The sequence below is a fragment of the Haematobia irritans genome, chromosome 4, assembly GCF_050003625.1.
Source record: "Haematobia irritans isolate KBUSLIRL chromosome 4, ASM5000362v1, whole genome shotgun sequence".
In the NCBI taxonomy this organism is placed as follows: domain Eukaryota; kingdom Metazoa; phylum Arthropoda; class Insecta; order Diptera; family Muscidae; genus Haematobia; species Haematobia irritans.
This window is the reverse complement of record NC_134400.1, coordinates 226,562,337-226,580,129: the sequence shown is the minus strand read 5'-3', so window position 1 is coordinate 226,580,129 and position 17,793 is coordinate 226,562,337. Positions and strand designations below refer to the sequence as shown.

The 17,793-nt window shown below is 31.7% G+C and overlaps 1 protein-coding gene across 3 annotated transcripts in view; it reads left to right on the top strand.

Moving 5' to 3' along the window:
- The first annotated feature begins 302 nt into the window (after window positions 1-302).
- Eip63E (cyclin dependent kinase Eip63E) overlaps window positions 303-17,793 on the top strand; it is a 354,249-nt gene continuing 336,758 nt past the window's right edge. For 2 of the 3 annotated variants that reach the window (XM_075303422.1, XM_075303420.1), the window contains exon 1: window positions 303-1,337. In XM_075303422.1, the coding sequence (XP_075159537.1) occupies window positions 1,238-1,337 (100 nt within the window). In that variant the 5' untranslated portion in view covers window positions 303-1,237. The remainder of the gene's footprint in view (window positions 1,338-17,793) is intronic. The other variant, XM_075303421.1, reaches the window with a different exon arrangement.

The following is a 17,793-nucleotide window of genomic DNA, read 5'->3' as shown; positions in this document are numbered from 1 at the left end:
TAATGGACAAATTTATATCGACTTAGCTGTCAAGCCCCCGCCGCCGGAGACAAAAATTTAGTGTCAGCCGCCCCCGACAAAAATGGGTCGGCTTCATTCTCTAGTCGGCGGCGCCTGAAAACAATTTTCTTTTGATTGGGTTTATCTCTTAATTAGTCATCGCATGTGAGCCCCATTAAGTGCATATTCGATTTCACAGATAGATGGCACTGCTTCATACAGGGTTGATTTATTGCCAGAGTTGCCTTGTGTCAATGAACACAACCCAAATGTCATTGCCGAATTGTCAGTCCGTCCTAATGAGGAATGTTCAATTGTGTTCCATAGCTGAAAGCTGTGGTTGTTGCTCTAATAATATCCCAATACAAAGGGAAATTGATGAAAATTTAAGTAAACGACCGCGTAAAATATAAAGAGTACAAAGTTCAATCGGTGTATGTCCTTCTTTAGGGTTTTGCAATAAATGAAATAACACAAAAATCAGTGATTTTATCAATTCAGAGCAATTTTCAACGAGACAAAACACTTGACAGCAGATGTCAATTCTTATTGGAAGTGTGAGTGAAAGAGATAGCCAAGTGTATTCAGTCAAACGTGGGCCGCCGCTCTCTGCTCATTATTTCATTTTTATTATTGTGTTTTGATTTGTGAAGTTTATCTGCAGTCCATGGAGAATTGCTTTCAACCTATGGATAAATTTCCATAAATGTAATGTAAATAGTTTAATATAAAGTGCCAATTTCCCAATTCACAAGGAAGTGTCCATATAGAATCCTGCGAGGAGTGGTGACCAACATCCATGGCCCGTTTACTGCAGTCTTATTTGACGAAGCCATTATCTTAATCACCACTATAAATTGTTTTTGTTGTTGTTGTATTAATAAAAGAAACCAAAGTAATAAAGTGCATTGTCGTTAATTCCTCCCTTTGAAACATCAAATGGGCTCAAATTCCAGAACTCTTCGCCTTCATATGTTCATCGCAAGTAGGCCTTTGCAAACCGCTCGATTATATTCCTTGTGTGTGCGGTGATTATCTTGTGCGCTCGTTTTACGTTTCGTACGTCTTTATTTTATTGCAATCTTTGTTTCTCGTTTCTGTTGCAAAGTTGTCCGGTGGTGTGTTTGTCGAGTGTATGGGTGAGGGAATTTCTGCAGTTGCCTCATAGCCTTCAGAAAAAGAAAAATTAAATAATAAAATCACAAAAATCAAACCTCAAGAATTCCCAACGTATTTAATGCACTATCAAATGGAGCGGAGTATATCGACTACAACCAGCAGCCAAACGTCGACAATGGCCTCTGCGGCAGCAGCTCAAACAACAAATTCAAAAGATGGTAAGTGGCAACCAACCAGTATCGTAACGAAAACCGGTGGACTATGACTTTGCCCCCACTTGTTTCTGTTGTATTTAACAATGTCACTTTTTGCGGGTCATCAAAAACGGACCTTGATTGATTTGCAGACCTTGGATTGTCGCATCTAATGCTAATGAGACGTAGGCTCCGAGTATCTTTGTATAACATCAGAGTGCAGCCTTGTGTTGCAATAAGAAATCGATTACATAATTTAATGGGAGGTTGTCACTATTTGCCCGAAATCCTGCGGAAACTTATTTTGGAAAATATTTTCTAAATAAAATTTAACTACAATTCTGTCTACACTGCAGACTGTCAATGCTAAAACATACAAATTGGGCTGTGCATAAATGTGGGGGTCCGATAAACACTTAGTCTCATACTCCGATGCAAGAGCAAGTTTACATTCTTGTAAACGGCTACTGTCGATACCAACCAGATCCACGAGAAGCTTTGTTTCTATTGCATATTGAAATGGAAGTGTCTGTGTAGTTTTTTGTTTACCAGTCGAAGAAATTTGGACATGTCTGTGAAGTTTATTAGGGCAAAATAATAAACTGCAATACGGTTCACTGAACGATCTTTTTGGAACTTCACATTCCCCAACTTGCAGCGAAACTATAAACCAATTATCAGAATCATTTCGGTGAATTAGCTAAACCTGTTGCAAATTCCACTTGAACCTCCCAAAAAAAGGTATTCGCCGAAATGAAACAAAAATTGAGAAAAATAAAAAATACTTCAAAAATTAATTATTTATCAAAAACTGGATCCATTATAATAAATTAAATTAAAATATACATATTGCTTACGAATGGGGTCCTACAGGTCCTACATTGTACAACAACAAAAAACATTTTCGAAAAGTGATGATCTATTTTTCCCACAATATACTCTTCTTACTTCTTCCAGGTATGATTCAATTATCTTCACACTTCTGAAAAATACATTTTCACGCTTCTGTGGGGGAGTCCTCCCCCTACTTCTGTCCAGCGAGTGGCTTTGTGAAGTATGCAATCAATACTGGCTTACAGAGCCAAGTTTGGAGAGTATTTTTATTGTAGTATTATTACATTATTGATATTGTATAATATTGCTAAAATTAGCTCGATTATAATGCAAAAAAAAAAAAACAAATAAACAATTTGAATGTAGCAAGACGAGAAATTTGAGTCAGTGCCCTACCATGGTTTAATAAGTCGACAAGACCAACAAGGTGAAGCGAATGACAGATGAACATGCACATGCACAATTTCGCTAACCAATGCAGCCGCTCATTAATGATTAATTGGCGATCTATGGCAATCATGTAATAGTAACTCAACGAATATAGTGTTTTAGGTCGAATTTTCCCTTATGGCTATCGGAGTTAAGGATTGTTAGCGAGACTCATAATAAATGAAATTTCAAGAAATCTACGTTTTTGTCCGCCGTGAGTAATTGTTCTGAAAGACAGGCAGTTTTACACATGCATATGGTGTTTACATATAAACGAAGCAGTGCAAAGATACCCTTAAGCAAATAGTAGTGGGCCAATATCATTTTCTTACTGTCGGCGTCTTAGTATGTGGTGTTCATAACAATACGAGCAGCAGTTCTATTTATATTTACTTTATTATCTAATTAAAAACTTTGCATTAGCATCATTATTTATTTCCAACAAAGCAATTGCTGTAATGTTCGAGTATATGTGGGTGTTTACAATGAAACAAACGTAAACAAATAATAAATAATATCTCTCAATCCAACAATGAAGCAAATTGGATTATTAAAAAATATTCCAACTATATTTTTTTCTTTGCTTTCTTATAAGCTTTGCGGAAAGTAGCAAATTTTGCGGTTAGAATTCGAGGCAAAGTAAATTTGTATTTCCAAAGGATTTAAATTCTTAAGTATTTCACTACTTCCTAAGATTACGTAGTCACAATAAAATAATAAGAAATCAAATGCTTCCGTGGTGCAATGGCTAGCATGCAACTCTTGCAAACAAATGCTCATGGGTTCAATCGAAGATCCGGCCAAAGAACTAACAAGTTTTCGGCGGTGAATTTTTGTCTCTGAGTAATGCTGGTGATATTTCTGAGTGCTTCAAAGCTTCCCCATGTGGTTTCTCTACAATGAACTAAAACATAGAATCACTCACTGATTAGCATAAAGTACACCAATGTGGTATCACAATGGACGGAGTAGTCTGAGCCTGAAGTAAAGTAAAGCTGCCACCATATCTATATCTAACGTCTGAATAGCTTAAATGGGTAAATGCACAAAATATATAGGATCCGTCAACCTATTTGGTATTGTTAGTGCAATCTCTAATTTTATGTAGATACACATTTAAGACTTTGGTATCCAAAATTTAGTTTCTCACTTTCATCTACATCAAAATTTTCGTTTCTAGCAGAAAATCCAATGACCAAACGAAGGAAAATCCAATAACTTTTCATTTTGGTGTTGAGATTCTTTAGATAATTAGGAGAAGTTGAGTAACAGTGCATTTTTCTTTTAATAACTTAATAGCAAGAAAGAAAAAAAAACAATACCTTTTTGCTTAAACCTTCTTAATTAATCATTGACTGACATTCGCAATTAAATAATCCACTCATGTGACCCATTTTTTCATTTCTACTTTAAAGTATCACATTTATTAGTATTCCTTTATACTTTTGAGCTGATATTTTTCATCCATGTTCTATTTTAGTACTTATTTGCAAGATAAAGACAACTTTGATATCTTCTGTCAAAATTATTCCTTCTTTCGTAATGAACGAACTATACTGAAATTTGTTTACTTTTTCTCATGATAACGAAACATTTATCACAAAAGATTACCAGAAAAAAAAAAAACAAGAACAATGAACGAATATTTTCTCAAAACAGAATATGAAATAAGATCATTTAATTTCCAAGTCAATTTACGAAAGTATCTAAAATATTTCTCATCCAAAGAATTCCGTATCCTTACCGAAAGTACTGAATATTTTTCATGCTCTACGGCAGTTCACCCGAATATCTGTATGACTATTTAGTTTCCACGATATTTCAGCATTTGAACCTAACTAGTATTGAGTTGAGTAATCCAATAGTTATTTCAAATTAAATAAGAATGTATCGTTGGAAACTAGTAGTGTCCAATACCAGTTTACTAAGATCCAAGGATTTTTTTTCTAAGATAAAATTCGCATTTATATGAAAATTTTATTTACGGCCATTTACGGTGTAATTGAATATGAAACTTCGTCTTTTTTCACTGGCAATTGTTAAAAGTGTACACACAAAGAAAAAATATTTTCCTCCAGGACCAAAATTTGAGATAAATAAAACTCCTCTTCTTTACAGGGAACTTTAATTTTAGGCAAACTTACCAGACTTACGGCCATTTTCATGTAGCTCCGTTATGCTTCAACTTCCAGTTAAGAAAGTAAATTGCAAATATCTTCTCTCCGGTTAACATTAACTGAAAAATTTTCGGCAGTTAAGTTCCTAACTGGCATATGGAATATACATACAAGATGGCAGCTATGTCCATAATACGGGTTAAAAGTTAGTTAGTTGACGGAGCACGAACGGAGCTTCTTGAAAATGGGGGTTAATGCATAAAATATAAGGCCAAACATTTAAGATTCCCCATTGCTCTTTACGAATTTATGTCACGTGGCGTTTTACTAAATATTAAAAAAAAAGTGGAAAACAAACATTTTTCGAATCATTGGTACTTTGGGACACTTGGCGGGCTTTTGAAATGATTTTTATTGTGTTTAATACCTAATAACAAAACATAGTATTTACCACATGTTTATATATCAAAAATTCTTGCCAAAAATGTATTGGCTTTAGCAGCTTCACGCGTCGCCCGCTGATGTGTCAATTTCCAATAAGCACTATCGTAATATGTTTTAGGTGACAGTTTGCCTTACGTCGTCAAGTAAAACATACAAATTCCCCAAATCCGCAAAAAAGATCTTCATGCCCAGAAAAAAAAAAATCAACAGAATATTTTCTATTGAATTCTTAGCTGAAATAAAAAATAAATTTAATTTAGTTATTGCTTTAAAAAAAGTCTTGTTAATATTTATTCCAAATATTCATTTCATTTATTTAACAATTCAATAAGCCTTCGTGGCCAATAAATGGTATTGCTCTTAAAAATAGTAATACACTAATAGTAATTGTAAAATTATCAATACTAATCATTAAAATTTAAATTACCCTATAATCCCTACCACTCCACCATCCTCACTTTGTCCAAAGTGACATAACACCTGCCATTGGTAAATATAAATACATAACACCTACAACTGGTAAATAAATAGAATGATTTCACTAAACCGTAGAAAATTGGTACAAATTTCGTGCAACATAGTAAAAAAATGAACTTACTGACGGCAAAGCTGTCTTAAGGGCGAAATCACCTTTACTACCATTTAAGAAAAAACAGACATACATTTTTTTCAAAACAGTACTGACTGGTATGGACAAATTTTATAATATGTGTCTGACCACCACTTTGTAATTCCAAAATGTAATTAAATTAAATTAAATTTGTTCATAGGACGTAATTTTAATTAGATTTTTTTCAAGTGTTAATTGCCAGCTAGCCTCTACAAAGCCCAATTTGACGCTGAGGCATAACTACTTTGAATTGTAATGAAATAATATTTTGAATAATTAATTAAAAAATATATATCAGGGTAACCCACTTTAAGTAAATTTTTAAACTAACTGCAAAAGAGTTCAAAATAATAAGAATTACAAGATTTTCATAAAATTCTTGAAATTTGAATTCACTGGGTAGAAACGCGATTAGCTAAATTGAATTGTTATAAATTACGACCTACATTTTTTCTGTGCACTTATGTCTTATCAGAAAGGAAAAACATAATAATAAATAAATAAAGAATAATTGGATCCCTTAATTGAATTCGAAAATATTTCTTCTGTGTGGCATAAGTTGGTATAAACTTTCAATGCGTTTTGTGCAAGGTCATAAACTTACTGGTTACATTGTCACCCATACATATCACAACATTTTAGATGATGATCGTATTTCCCCAGACCAAGTTTCCCCAATATCCGAGACTCAATGCTAGAACTGACCTTCATATTTTAAAAGATTTTGGAAATATGCTACAGTAAGTTTTTTATTTTCGTTCTATTATCTCTGATTAATACTCGTTCAAAACACAATTAGTTTTCATTAATAATCTCTTGTTTATTTCAGTATTATATTATTGCGAGTCGAGTATTTTTATTATTATTTACGTTTGGGTTATTGGTAAATTAATCGCAGGTTTTGCTATGGCTTTATTGCTTGCTTTTAGCACAAAGTCTACACTAACTCGTTGCTGTTGTTGTCTGCTTCAATTGGTACCCATAGCAGCTGGTAATGATTATTTGTTTTGCCATATACCCACATTTCCTCCAGACTACAGCAAGGCAATATCCAATTCTCCACTTTATTTCATTCCACTCCTAACCAATACGCTGCCCCTTTTCTTCGCTCCCATTGCTTATTAATATGATTATGGAATATGTACACCCACAAACATTGAATCGTTTTGTTGTTTTTCGCATTCACATAAACAAAACAAAACTAAAAAAGGAACCAATACAACAGCAACAAAATATAAACATAATTAATACCTTCTTAAATGTGAAGCAGGCGGTCGTAGGTGGGGGTCAACTACATTGGAAACTTGTATCTAATCATCGTTCCGTTGTTGTGCTTACAGACATCACCAGTTGGTCAAAAAATCAAATTATTCGCGAGATTTATGTACGAAATCTCTTCAGTATGTTGAATTATCAGGATTTGAGTGTGACTAGTCATTGAAAAAAATAGTTCTGAAAAATTATTTCATCATACACACAAAAAAAAATTTTTCTGATTCAATCACGAAATTAATTGATCCAATTAATTTTTTAATTGAAATGTCTTCAATAACAGAAATGATAGTATCAATTAAAAAATTAATTGAAGGTGAATTAAACAATTAATTGATCCAATTAAAAAATTAATTGATACTATTATTTTTTGTGATTGATTTTTGTTTCAATTAAAAAATTCGTTGAACCAATTAAATTTTTAATTGAATATTTTTTAAAACTCAATTAAAATTTTAATTGGAAAATTTTTCGTGAGATTTTTTTCTGTGTAGTATTTCAACAGAATCAAGGTTTGACATCGGCTCCTTTATAATACAAATCATATAGGAATGACCTTAAATTCCCCAAGATCGATGCTCATAAATACCATCTACAAACAAACAATCCTGTTGCAGAAAATCATGTTACTTACCTACAGAAAAAACAGTAAACTCTTTTATGGGAAAAATTTATTACCTCTTGCAAAACTTGAATTCAATTGTATTCCTTTAACCAAAAGTAAATGAAAAAATCATTGCCACCAAATCATTACTATTATTTTTGAACTTATTTTTGCGTTTTTCAGATGGACTTGGAATAAAGAAAATTGTTTTATTATTGTTTTGTTTTAGTAGCATATATGGACTACAGTACACTGTGCATCCCTCTCGAACCTCCTGCCAAAATGTCCCTCATTTAATAGTTTTTGACTACAAATTAAAAGAGGTCATTTATGTTTTGCAATTAAACTTTTATTTATTGTAATTAAACTTGCAGTTAACCATTTTCCTTCAGGTTGAATTTTACTCAACATATTTTTTTTGTTTTGAAAAGTGTCCCATAAATTGAAAAGAGTACCATTCCTCTGAAAACCAAATTGAGTTTTGACAGATCGAACAGTACTATGCCCTGAGATGCTGCCCTATCCCAAAGAGGACACGAAACGAAGGTAGAAAGCTTCCCTGGCTGCACAACACGTACACTGATATGATAGTCGGTGGTCGATGAGTCATACCCATCGAGTCAATTAGGTGCAAAGAACCAGCAGTCGAGAGATTTATAAAAGCCTGTGTCATTTGGGTGAAGCTGTCTTTGCCGCATGTGAAAGCAACTTCAATGAAAAACACGCACCGTTTACAATGAAGCGATATGACGACGCAAAAGGTATCTCCCAAATACAAAATGAGGGAAATACAGGAGCATAAAAGCTAGTAAACATTGCCAAACGGTCTCACCTTGGCACATGTGGTAGTACTCGTAAAGTTGTCGAGGAGAAGTGAAATCCCTTCTACGCAAGAATGAAGATACAATGTTAACAGACGGAACTCATATGTTGGGACATAAAATACACAGCGAAATTCAAATAAACCGATATTTGAATACATAATGTGTTGGAAACCGTAAAAATATAAATGTTGCTTTCTGACATAAAAAATCAATAAAGTTCCTTGGAAGCTAAGTAAATCGTGAAAATATTGCAAATGTTGCAAGCCACAATCCTTTGCCCATTTCGCTTAAAACCTTAAAACCGTGCGGGCGACATGTAAATTCCTATAAAAAGTTTTTAATAAAATTGCAAATTATCTCAGACACAAGAAGAGAAAGAAATGGAATTTTAAAATTTCATCCATTGCGATATCGAATTCAAACACATGTTGTTGAGTATCGTGGCCGATAGTAAACGGTTTGTTCCTCTTGTTTTGGGATAACACAATAGCTTATGTTCGTTCGTATATTGCTAACAAAGATTATGTTTTCGGAATGTAAACAGTTGTCCAATTGTTGTTGTTGCAGTTCTTACAAGGTGCTAAAAAATTTGCCAAAAACAACTGGGTACCAATATGCGTAGTCCCAGTCACATAAAAAAGAATATTTTCCTCCGAAATGAAACTTTGGACCAACGATGTAGTTTTCTTTTATTGTTAAATTTGTTTCCTTAAAGGCAGCAAAATGAAGTAATTTTTTGAGTGCTTAAAAAGTGCTTGGTAAAAACAGAAAAAAATAAATATATATAATAATTGATTTTAACTTCTTAATCCGCTTGAGGATATTAAATGTAAATTGTAATTGTAGCTCTGTTCAGTTGAATGGTAAGCACTCTTGTACTCATTGAATAGGAAAATGACAGTTTTCTTTTTAATGAAAATATTCTACAAATAGTGACGGTCAAATCTTTTGTGGTTGCATAATTATTCGTCTCTTCATGTCTCGCCTTCCATCTCCGTACAATTGGGCAAACTTTGTCCATAAACTTTCGGAACTGTACGAAAGCATCAATCGAGAAGTTAAACACAATGAGAATAAAGGAAGAAAAAAAGCCAATTAATCATGGTATTACATGACATAATTTTGCCGCTATCAGTCCCTGAACATGCTGGCGTGATGTGCAAGTGACAACTTATGGGGAAAAGGGAGAATTTCATGAATTCCGATAAGAGCTGGAATATATAAATGTAAAAATAAAACAACTCTCTAATAGACAACGAAGAATTATTCTCTTCCCTCGACTCCCATCGGCACTGGCACTCGATATGTCTGTGTACGGTTGTGTATAGTGACAAACATAAATGTTTTTATTTCGTTTGGGGTTTTAATTGCACCGCATTTTCTCATACTTATATTTGTATGACAAATTACCGGTGCAAAGAATGAAAATACTCGTGAAACAGTGAAAGAATCAATAAAAATGAAATCCTTTAAGTATGCGCTGTAAATGGTTGAAACAATGCATCTCCTCTATAGTATATATACAGGGAAAAAACTGGTTTATGGCAAGAATGAACTACGTCGTGTGAAAATTAAACTAAATTATATATTTTGAGATTTCCACAAAGCGTTGTTAAAACATGGTGTCCTTTTTAACTACAACGCATGAAATTCCATCACGCCATAGAAGAAAATATGAACTAAAAGTAAAGAAAAAATCATTGTTGCCAAATCATGACATTTTTAACCGTACTGTAGTTCTTCTTGAACTTATGTGTACGGCCATTCAACTTTATACCCACGTTTAGTTCATAAAATATTCGAGCTATACTTAAAAAAAGGAAAATTTCATTGAAAAATTAAAAAAAAATATATAATAATAAAATTTAACAAATAGTTTTTTTTTTTTGCAATAAAAATAAGTTAAATTTAGCGTTAATTTAACTACAGATATTTTCAGTGTACACGCAAACGCAACAAAAAAAAAAAAACACGTTTAGAAAGTGGATATCACAAAAGTTGTTATTTTGTTACTTTTTTTTTGCATTTCTCCAAAAGCCATATTTACTAAAAAAGTTTTTTTATACCCTGCACCACACTATGGAACAGGGTATTATAAGTTAGTGCATATGTTTGCAACACCCAGAAGGAGACGAGATAGAAACATGGTGTCTTTGGCAAGGGTGGGTCCGAGAGTAGAGGTGAGCACGTGAGTAATATTTTGCTCACGCACACTCACGACGGAAAAATCTTACTCGCGCACACTCTCGCACGATATTGTTTGGTAGGACTCACGCACACTCACGAAAATAAAATTTGTACTCACGCACGCTCACGCACGAAAATGTCGTGACTCACGAAAATACCGTGACTCACGAAAAATGTCATGACTCACGAACAATTTTTTGAGTAATTTACCTTAGCGACGTGTCTGAAAATATGAGCATTTTTAAAATCGAGAGCGTTATTACACTCTTAGCATCCCAGGTGTCACTAAAATTGTAAATGAATTTAACTCTTAAGCGTTTTATGTTGGTGGGAGGGGTTGTTTTCGTGAGCGTAAATCTTTACTCACGCACACTCACGAAGGTAATATTTTCGTGACTCACGCTCACCCACGACATTTTGGTTTGTTAATCACGCTCATGCACACTCACGCCGTTGCCATGAGCGTGACTCACGCGTGAGTCACCAAAATTTTCGTGGGTCACGACAATTTCGTGTCACGTGCACACCTCTATCCCAGGGTCGATCTAGCCATGTCCGTCTGTCCGTCTGTCTGTGACCACATTTTTGTGATCAAAGTCTAGGTCCCAGTTTAAGTTTGGGTCAGAATAGAACCCTATTGATTTTGGAAGAAATCGGTTCAGATTTAGATATAGCTCCCATATACATCTTTCGCCCGATATGCACTTATATGGACCCAGAAGCCGGAGTTTTATCCTGATTTGCTTGAAATTTTGCACGAGGAGAACAATAAGTACTATTGTCAGGTGTGCCAAATTTGATTGAAATCGGTTCAGATTGAGATATAGCTTTCATATTCTTTCGTCCGATATAGACTTATATGGCCCCAGAAGCCAGAGTTTTACCCCAATTTGGTTGAAATTTTGCACTTGGAATACAATTAGTAGTGTAGTCAAGTGTTTATTGAAATCGGTTCAGATTTAGATATAGCTCCCATATAGACGAAATAAATAAATAAATATATCTTTCGCCCGATTTTCCGTCATATGACCACAGAGTTAAAAGTTGTAGTCCGATTTACGTGAAATTTTGCACAGGGAGTAGAATTATAATACTAAGTATGCACGTCAAATTTGGTTGAAATCGGTTCAGATTTCTATATAGCTTCCATATATATGCTTTTCCGACTTGGGCAAAAATGACCAAAATACCCACATTTTCATTATAAAATCGCCACTGCTTATTTTATTTCTAATACATATCTATCGACCGATAAATCATAAATACACTTTTGCGAAGTTGCCTCAAAATTGGTTCAGATTAAAATGTTTCCCATATTTTTTTACTACCATAGTGTACCATCCCAGGGCATTAGTCGACTTAAATTTTATGTTTATAGATTATAAATTTTGTTCAGATGGAGTCAGATTTAAATGTATGTATTTGGGACAAAAACCTTTATATATATATATAGCACCCAACACACTTGACGGATTTGAGATAGTATCGAAAACGTAGATTTACAAAGTGGTGCAGGGTATAATATAGTCGGCCCGCCCGACTTTAGAATTTCCTTACTTGTTTTTAATTCTATTTATTAAATAAGTACTATTAACATCCGCCTCCGCCCTAAAAAAATAGTTCAAGCTAATAGCTAACATAAGAAGGGTAAATGATTAACAAATTTAATACTTATTCACATCAGCCATTAATGCCCAAGCCCGCATTTAGACGGTCTTCAATTAACTGGGAATTTGTTGGTCAAACCCATCATACACACAAAAAAATTTTCAGATACAATCACGAAATTAATTGATCCAATTAATTTTTTAATTGAAACTCGAAAATGATAGTATCAATCACAGTTTTAATTGTACATTAAAATAATGCTTGATTAAAAAGTTAATTGATTTCATTAGCAATTTTCACTTAATATTTTAATTGATTCAATTAAAAATTTAATTGATGTTGATTGCAGATCTCATACAATTTTTCATTAAAAACGTAACTATTTTTAATTACTTTCTTAACTCAGTGTTTTTAGTTTAATTAAAAAATTGTTTTTTTGAAAAAAAATTTAAATAAAAATTAAAAAAAATTCCATCACTTTTTTTAAATGACTTAAATGTGTTCCGAGTTTGATTAAAAAATTTATTGTATCAATTAATTTTTAATTAAAAATTGTAAATTTTTCAATCATTTACTAAATTAACTTAATGTTTCCATCTTGATTAAAAATTTGATTGTATCAATTAATTAATTAATTGAAAATTTTTCAATTTCAATCAACTTTTTAATTGGAAATATTTTGGTGATATTTATTTCTGGTTAAGCCAACAATAACGTGTTTGATATAACAAAAACTTAGTTATTACTGTAAAAGGGTGTTAAACCTCGGATTATTTTATTAGATAAACGAAACAATGGGGCATTAGAGTATTATTGTCTATCAATAAAAGAAAACTTCGTTGGTCAAAAATTCGTTCCGGAAAGATATAATTAATTAATACTTATTTCAATCACGAAATTAATTGAGTCAATGAAAAAATTAATTGATCCAATTAAAAAATTAATTGCTACTATTAATTTTTGTGATTGATTTTTGTTTCAACTAAACAATTTGTTGAATCAATTAAATGTTTAATTGAATATTTTTTATAACTCAATTAAGACTTTTTATTTAAAGCTTTTCTTAATTTATCTAAAATTCGAATGGACGGAAAGTTTCTTCCTTTTATTTCATTTCATTTCTTTATTAAATGCATTCCTACACAACAAGATTAAAATCTTATAATTATAGTATAGGATTATTAATTTGAATAATACATTTGATTATCGTAGTAATTATAAAATAGTTTTAAAATAAATAAATACAATTAAAGTAAAATAAAAGCAATTTAACAAAGGGAGAGAACAGGAGTGGAAAATAAGAAAAATATGTTTTCGTTAAAATAACATTATGAGAATAACAAAAGAAAAGAAAAAAAAAATATATATATACAAAAAAAAGATAAGATATAAATAAATAAATAAAAAATGATAACAATAAGAAAATGGTAGTATATCAAAAATATATTTTGTTAACGTTAAAAAATACATTTTGTTTGATAGTTTAATTTACAACCAATTTTGTATACTCTGTCAGATGATGGTGTTCTTAGTCATGCCATCTTACCGTTAGAATATCTATCAGCACTTCATCATAGGGTTAAACTTTGGTTGACCAATTCGTTTGTAGGTATTTTTTAGCTTGTCTGTGTTATCAACAAACATTATGGTCATATCACTGATATTAGAACACCACTCATTCCAATTATGACTTCGATATGAATCAGAGAACATTGTTGGAACTATAGTTTGACTGACAAACAATTGAACTTATCAATCGTTTTGTTGTATATTTCGGGATATACTCAATTGAGTTTTCACTTACGAATGACAATCTTTGGCCAAACAAAAAAAAAAAAGTGAAATTGGTCAATGACTAATTGAAATTTTCTCACACCCTCAATTATGGAGGCCTAAAGAACTCACCAGAACATTAACAATGACAGTAATGACAACTTAACTTTTCTGCTCTTTAAGTCTTGGCAACTTTTAATTGGCACTGTGTTAAATTCTTTATTTTTGTCATAGCCAGATGTAAGGATGGAAAAAACATATAAGGGATATATTTCATAGGTAATCGATGATAGGGAATGGGGAGGGAAACATTTAATTCGTCAAACTAATTACGATCTCATAAAAGTTGAAATAAAAAATAATAAGTTAATTAATACCGAATGGCATGGACTCGCGATAAAATTGATTCAGTCAATGAAAAACATAGATGTTTTCCTATAGATGTGCAAAATGAATTTGAAAAATTTATATTCTTTGGTTTTCTTGTTTTTTTCGAATTTTAGAAAAACTATTAAACATATTTTTTCTCTATGTCTTATTTTATTATATTGTCATTTATTATTGCTGCGAGTTTCAAGAAATTAGTTCATATATTTGATCCAATTATTTTTAATTGAAATATCTGCACTTACTAAAATGTTAGTATCAATCTTAGGTTTTATTTGGGCATAAAAAACACTTGTTTAAGTTATTAGTTGATTTCATTAGCAAATTTCTATTAATAATACCCTAAATCACATAGTGGTCAGGGTATAATAAGTTTGATCGGCCAAAAAATGTGCCTACCAGAAATATTGATTTTTGACCCCATAAAATATATACCGATCGACTCAGAATCACCTCCTGAGTCGATCCAGCGCATGGTGTCCGTCCGTCCGTCTGTTTGTCCATGTATTTGTTGTTCACAGGATTCCGGTTTTTTGGGCACAAGGACGAACGCTATTGAATTTGGAAGAAATCGGATCAAATTTAGATATAGCTCCCATATATATGTATCGCCCGATTTCGACAAACCGACCGTCATCACAAACCGATCGTCATCAAATTTTGCACATAGTAAACTTTTTCATCACCCTTTAAGTCTGTAAAATTTTATTGAAATCGGTTCAGATTTAGATATAGCTCCCATATATATGTATCGCACGATTTTCCCAAATTTGGCAATAAAAACCTTATTTATTAAGCGATCATTCTCAAACGTGGCTTACTCTAATCTTTTATGGTACTGACAATATGTGCTAAAAATAATCCAAATCGGTTCAGATTTAGGTATAGCTCCCATATATATGTATCGCCCGATTTTGCCAAATTTGGCCGTAAAACCCTTATTTATCAACCGATAGTACTCAAAGTTGGTTAAATATAATCTTCTATGCCTCTTACCGTATATGCGCAATTTCATCGAAATCGGTTCAGATTTAGATATAACTTCCATATATATGTATCGCCCGATTTTGTCAAATTTGGCCGTAAACCCCTTATTTATAAACCGATCGTACTCAAAGTTTGCTAAATGTAATCTTCTGTAGCAATTACTTACTGTGCGAAATTTCATCGAAATCGGTTCAGATTTAGATATAGCTCCCATATATATGTATCGCCCGATTTGGTCAAATTTGGCCGTAAACACTAGATAGGGTCACGGCCTAAAGGAAAAAAAAAGTTGATGTGGTCACCCCCCAGTTTTGTAGCACATTCGAAGACAATTTCAGAACACCAAAACTTTTTTTTCCGTGCACCACACGACCCCCCGAAATACAATTTATTGTGCTGTGTCGTCATTTGAAGTCCGATCGAAAAGAAACGCATATCGTTGTTCGTGGTTGATCAGGGGCTATATTTCGTGCATTGGTCATTTTTGACTCCAACGTCAAATTTGATTTTTAATTTTTTTATTTCGCTTCGTATACCCCTATGACACCCATTTCTAATAACCATTTAAAGATCTTAACAAAATATGAAACTTTTGCTTTTGAAGTATTTACTTATATTCATAAACAAAAAAGTTATAGAGATTTTAAAAAGTCAATAGGTCACCCTACACAACACTAAATAGTTTTTGCTGTGTTGTCATGATGTCCGATCGAAACCACATGCACATCGTTATTCATATCTACGAAATTGATTTATAAGGCATTTAGAACACAAAACCTGTTTATCTGTAAATTTCTAACGGTACCTTTGTATACACTGAAAAAACAGTGAACCCTTTTCCATTGCAAAATGAACTAAACTGTAGTAATATTGACCATGATTTAGCCCTTAAGATTTTTTTCAACTTGTATAGTTTATAATTCTCTTAAATGTTAGTTCATCTATAACATTGTATTTTAGTTCATTTTTACAACGCCATAAGATTTATATACCCATACCAAGTTAAAAAGTCAGTATTACTTTGGTTTACTTGCTTATTTTTTGGGAAACCCGATAATAAAAATTGATTAACAGTCTCTTTAAAATGTCGACGACTAAACTATTTTTAAATCAATCATTCCACAGTACAGAGAAATTAAATAATTAAAGGAACAACAAACCGTTTTACTATTATGAACATTTTCATACATTAAAATTAAACTTTCTTTAAGCAAAAGTACTTTATTATAAAAACTTATGATGAAAGTTATTAATACAATGTTTTTGTGAATAAAAATTATGACCACGTGGAACAAGAAAGTAGTTTATTTTAACTCGCTATTTGGACTTTTTGACTTTTCCTTAGTTTTTTATTCATCGTTAGTATGTTCACATATCTTGCTGAAAAAAATGGAAGGAATAATGAAAATTGTTAAAAATTAACATGTAATAACATATAATTTTTAATCTCTTTAAATTAGCTTGTAACTTACCATATTTGGGGGCATTTTATTAAATGGTGTAAGGAATTCAACTTTTCTTAGATAAACGTAAAGTTTGTACCTGAAACAATTAGAGAAATAATGAATTAAGTAATATATTAACTCATAAAACTGTGTTGTTATCGATGTGAAGGACATAATACAATAAATATTCTTGTCAAAAGAAAGCCAAAGTTTTAATATAAAACTTACCAATTCTCTATTAAATTGTACGCTGAGGTTAAAAAGTTATCGAAATACATTTGGGGATAATCTGAAATTATATATATTTTTTTTAATTAAATAGAAAACATTACATTGGTTTCCAAAAAATCTAATTAAAGAAATAATATGTATAAAAAAACTAAATATTCTGGTTAAAAGAATGTTAAAGAAAGCTTACCAATTCAAAAAAATGTTTCCAAATTGTTATTCTGAAATTAAATATTTGTTTTTACAATAAAAATATTAAATTGGTTTCCAAAAATATTTGATTAATGTAATACTAAAATAAGGTATTAAAAACATGTAATTTTGATAATAAAAAGGTCATACAAATTTAAATATTCTAGTGAAAAGAAAGCCAAATTTTAAAGGAAAACTTACCACTTCTCTATTAAATTATACGCTGAGGAGGAATATAAAAATATGCCCGAATCCATCCTGGGGTTGCTCTGAAATTAAATATTTTTTTACAACAAAGAAAAACATTAAACTACTTTCAAAAAAAATAATAATAATAATAATTAGCAAATAATGATATAAATAAAAAATATCCTTTTTAAAAGAAAACCACATTTTAAAAAGAATACTTACCAATTTATGATTAAACTATATGCTGAGGTGTAACAAAAATTTTCCAAAAATATTTGATTAAAGTAATACTAAAATAAGGTATTAAAAACCTGTAATTTTTGACAATAAAAATGTTATTAAAACGTAAA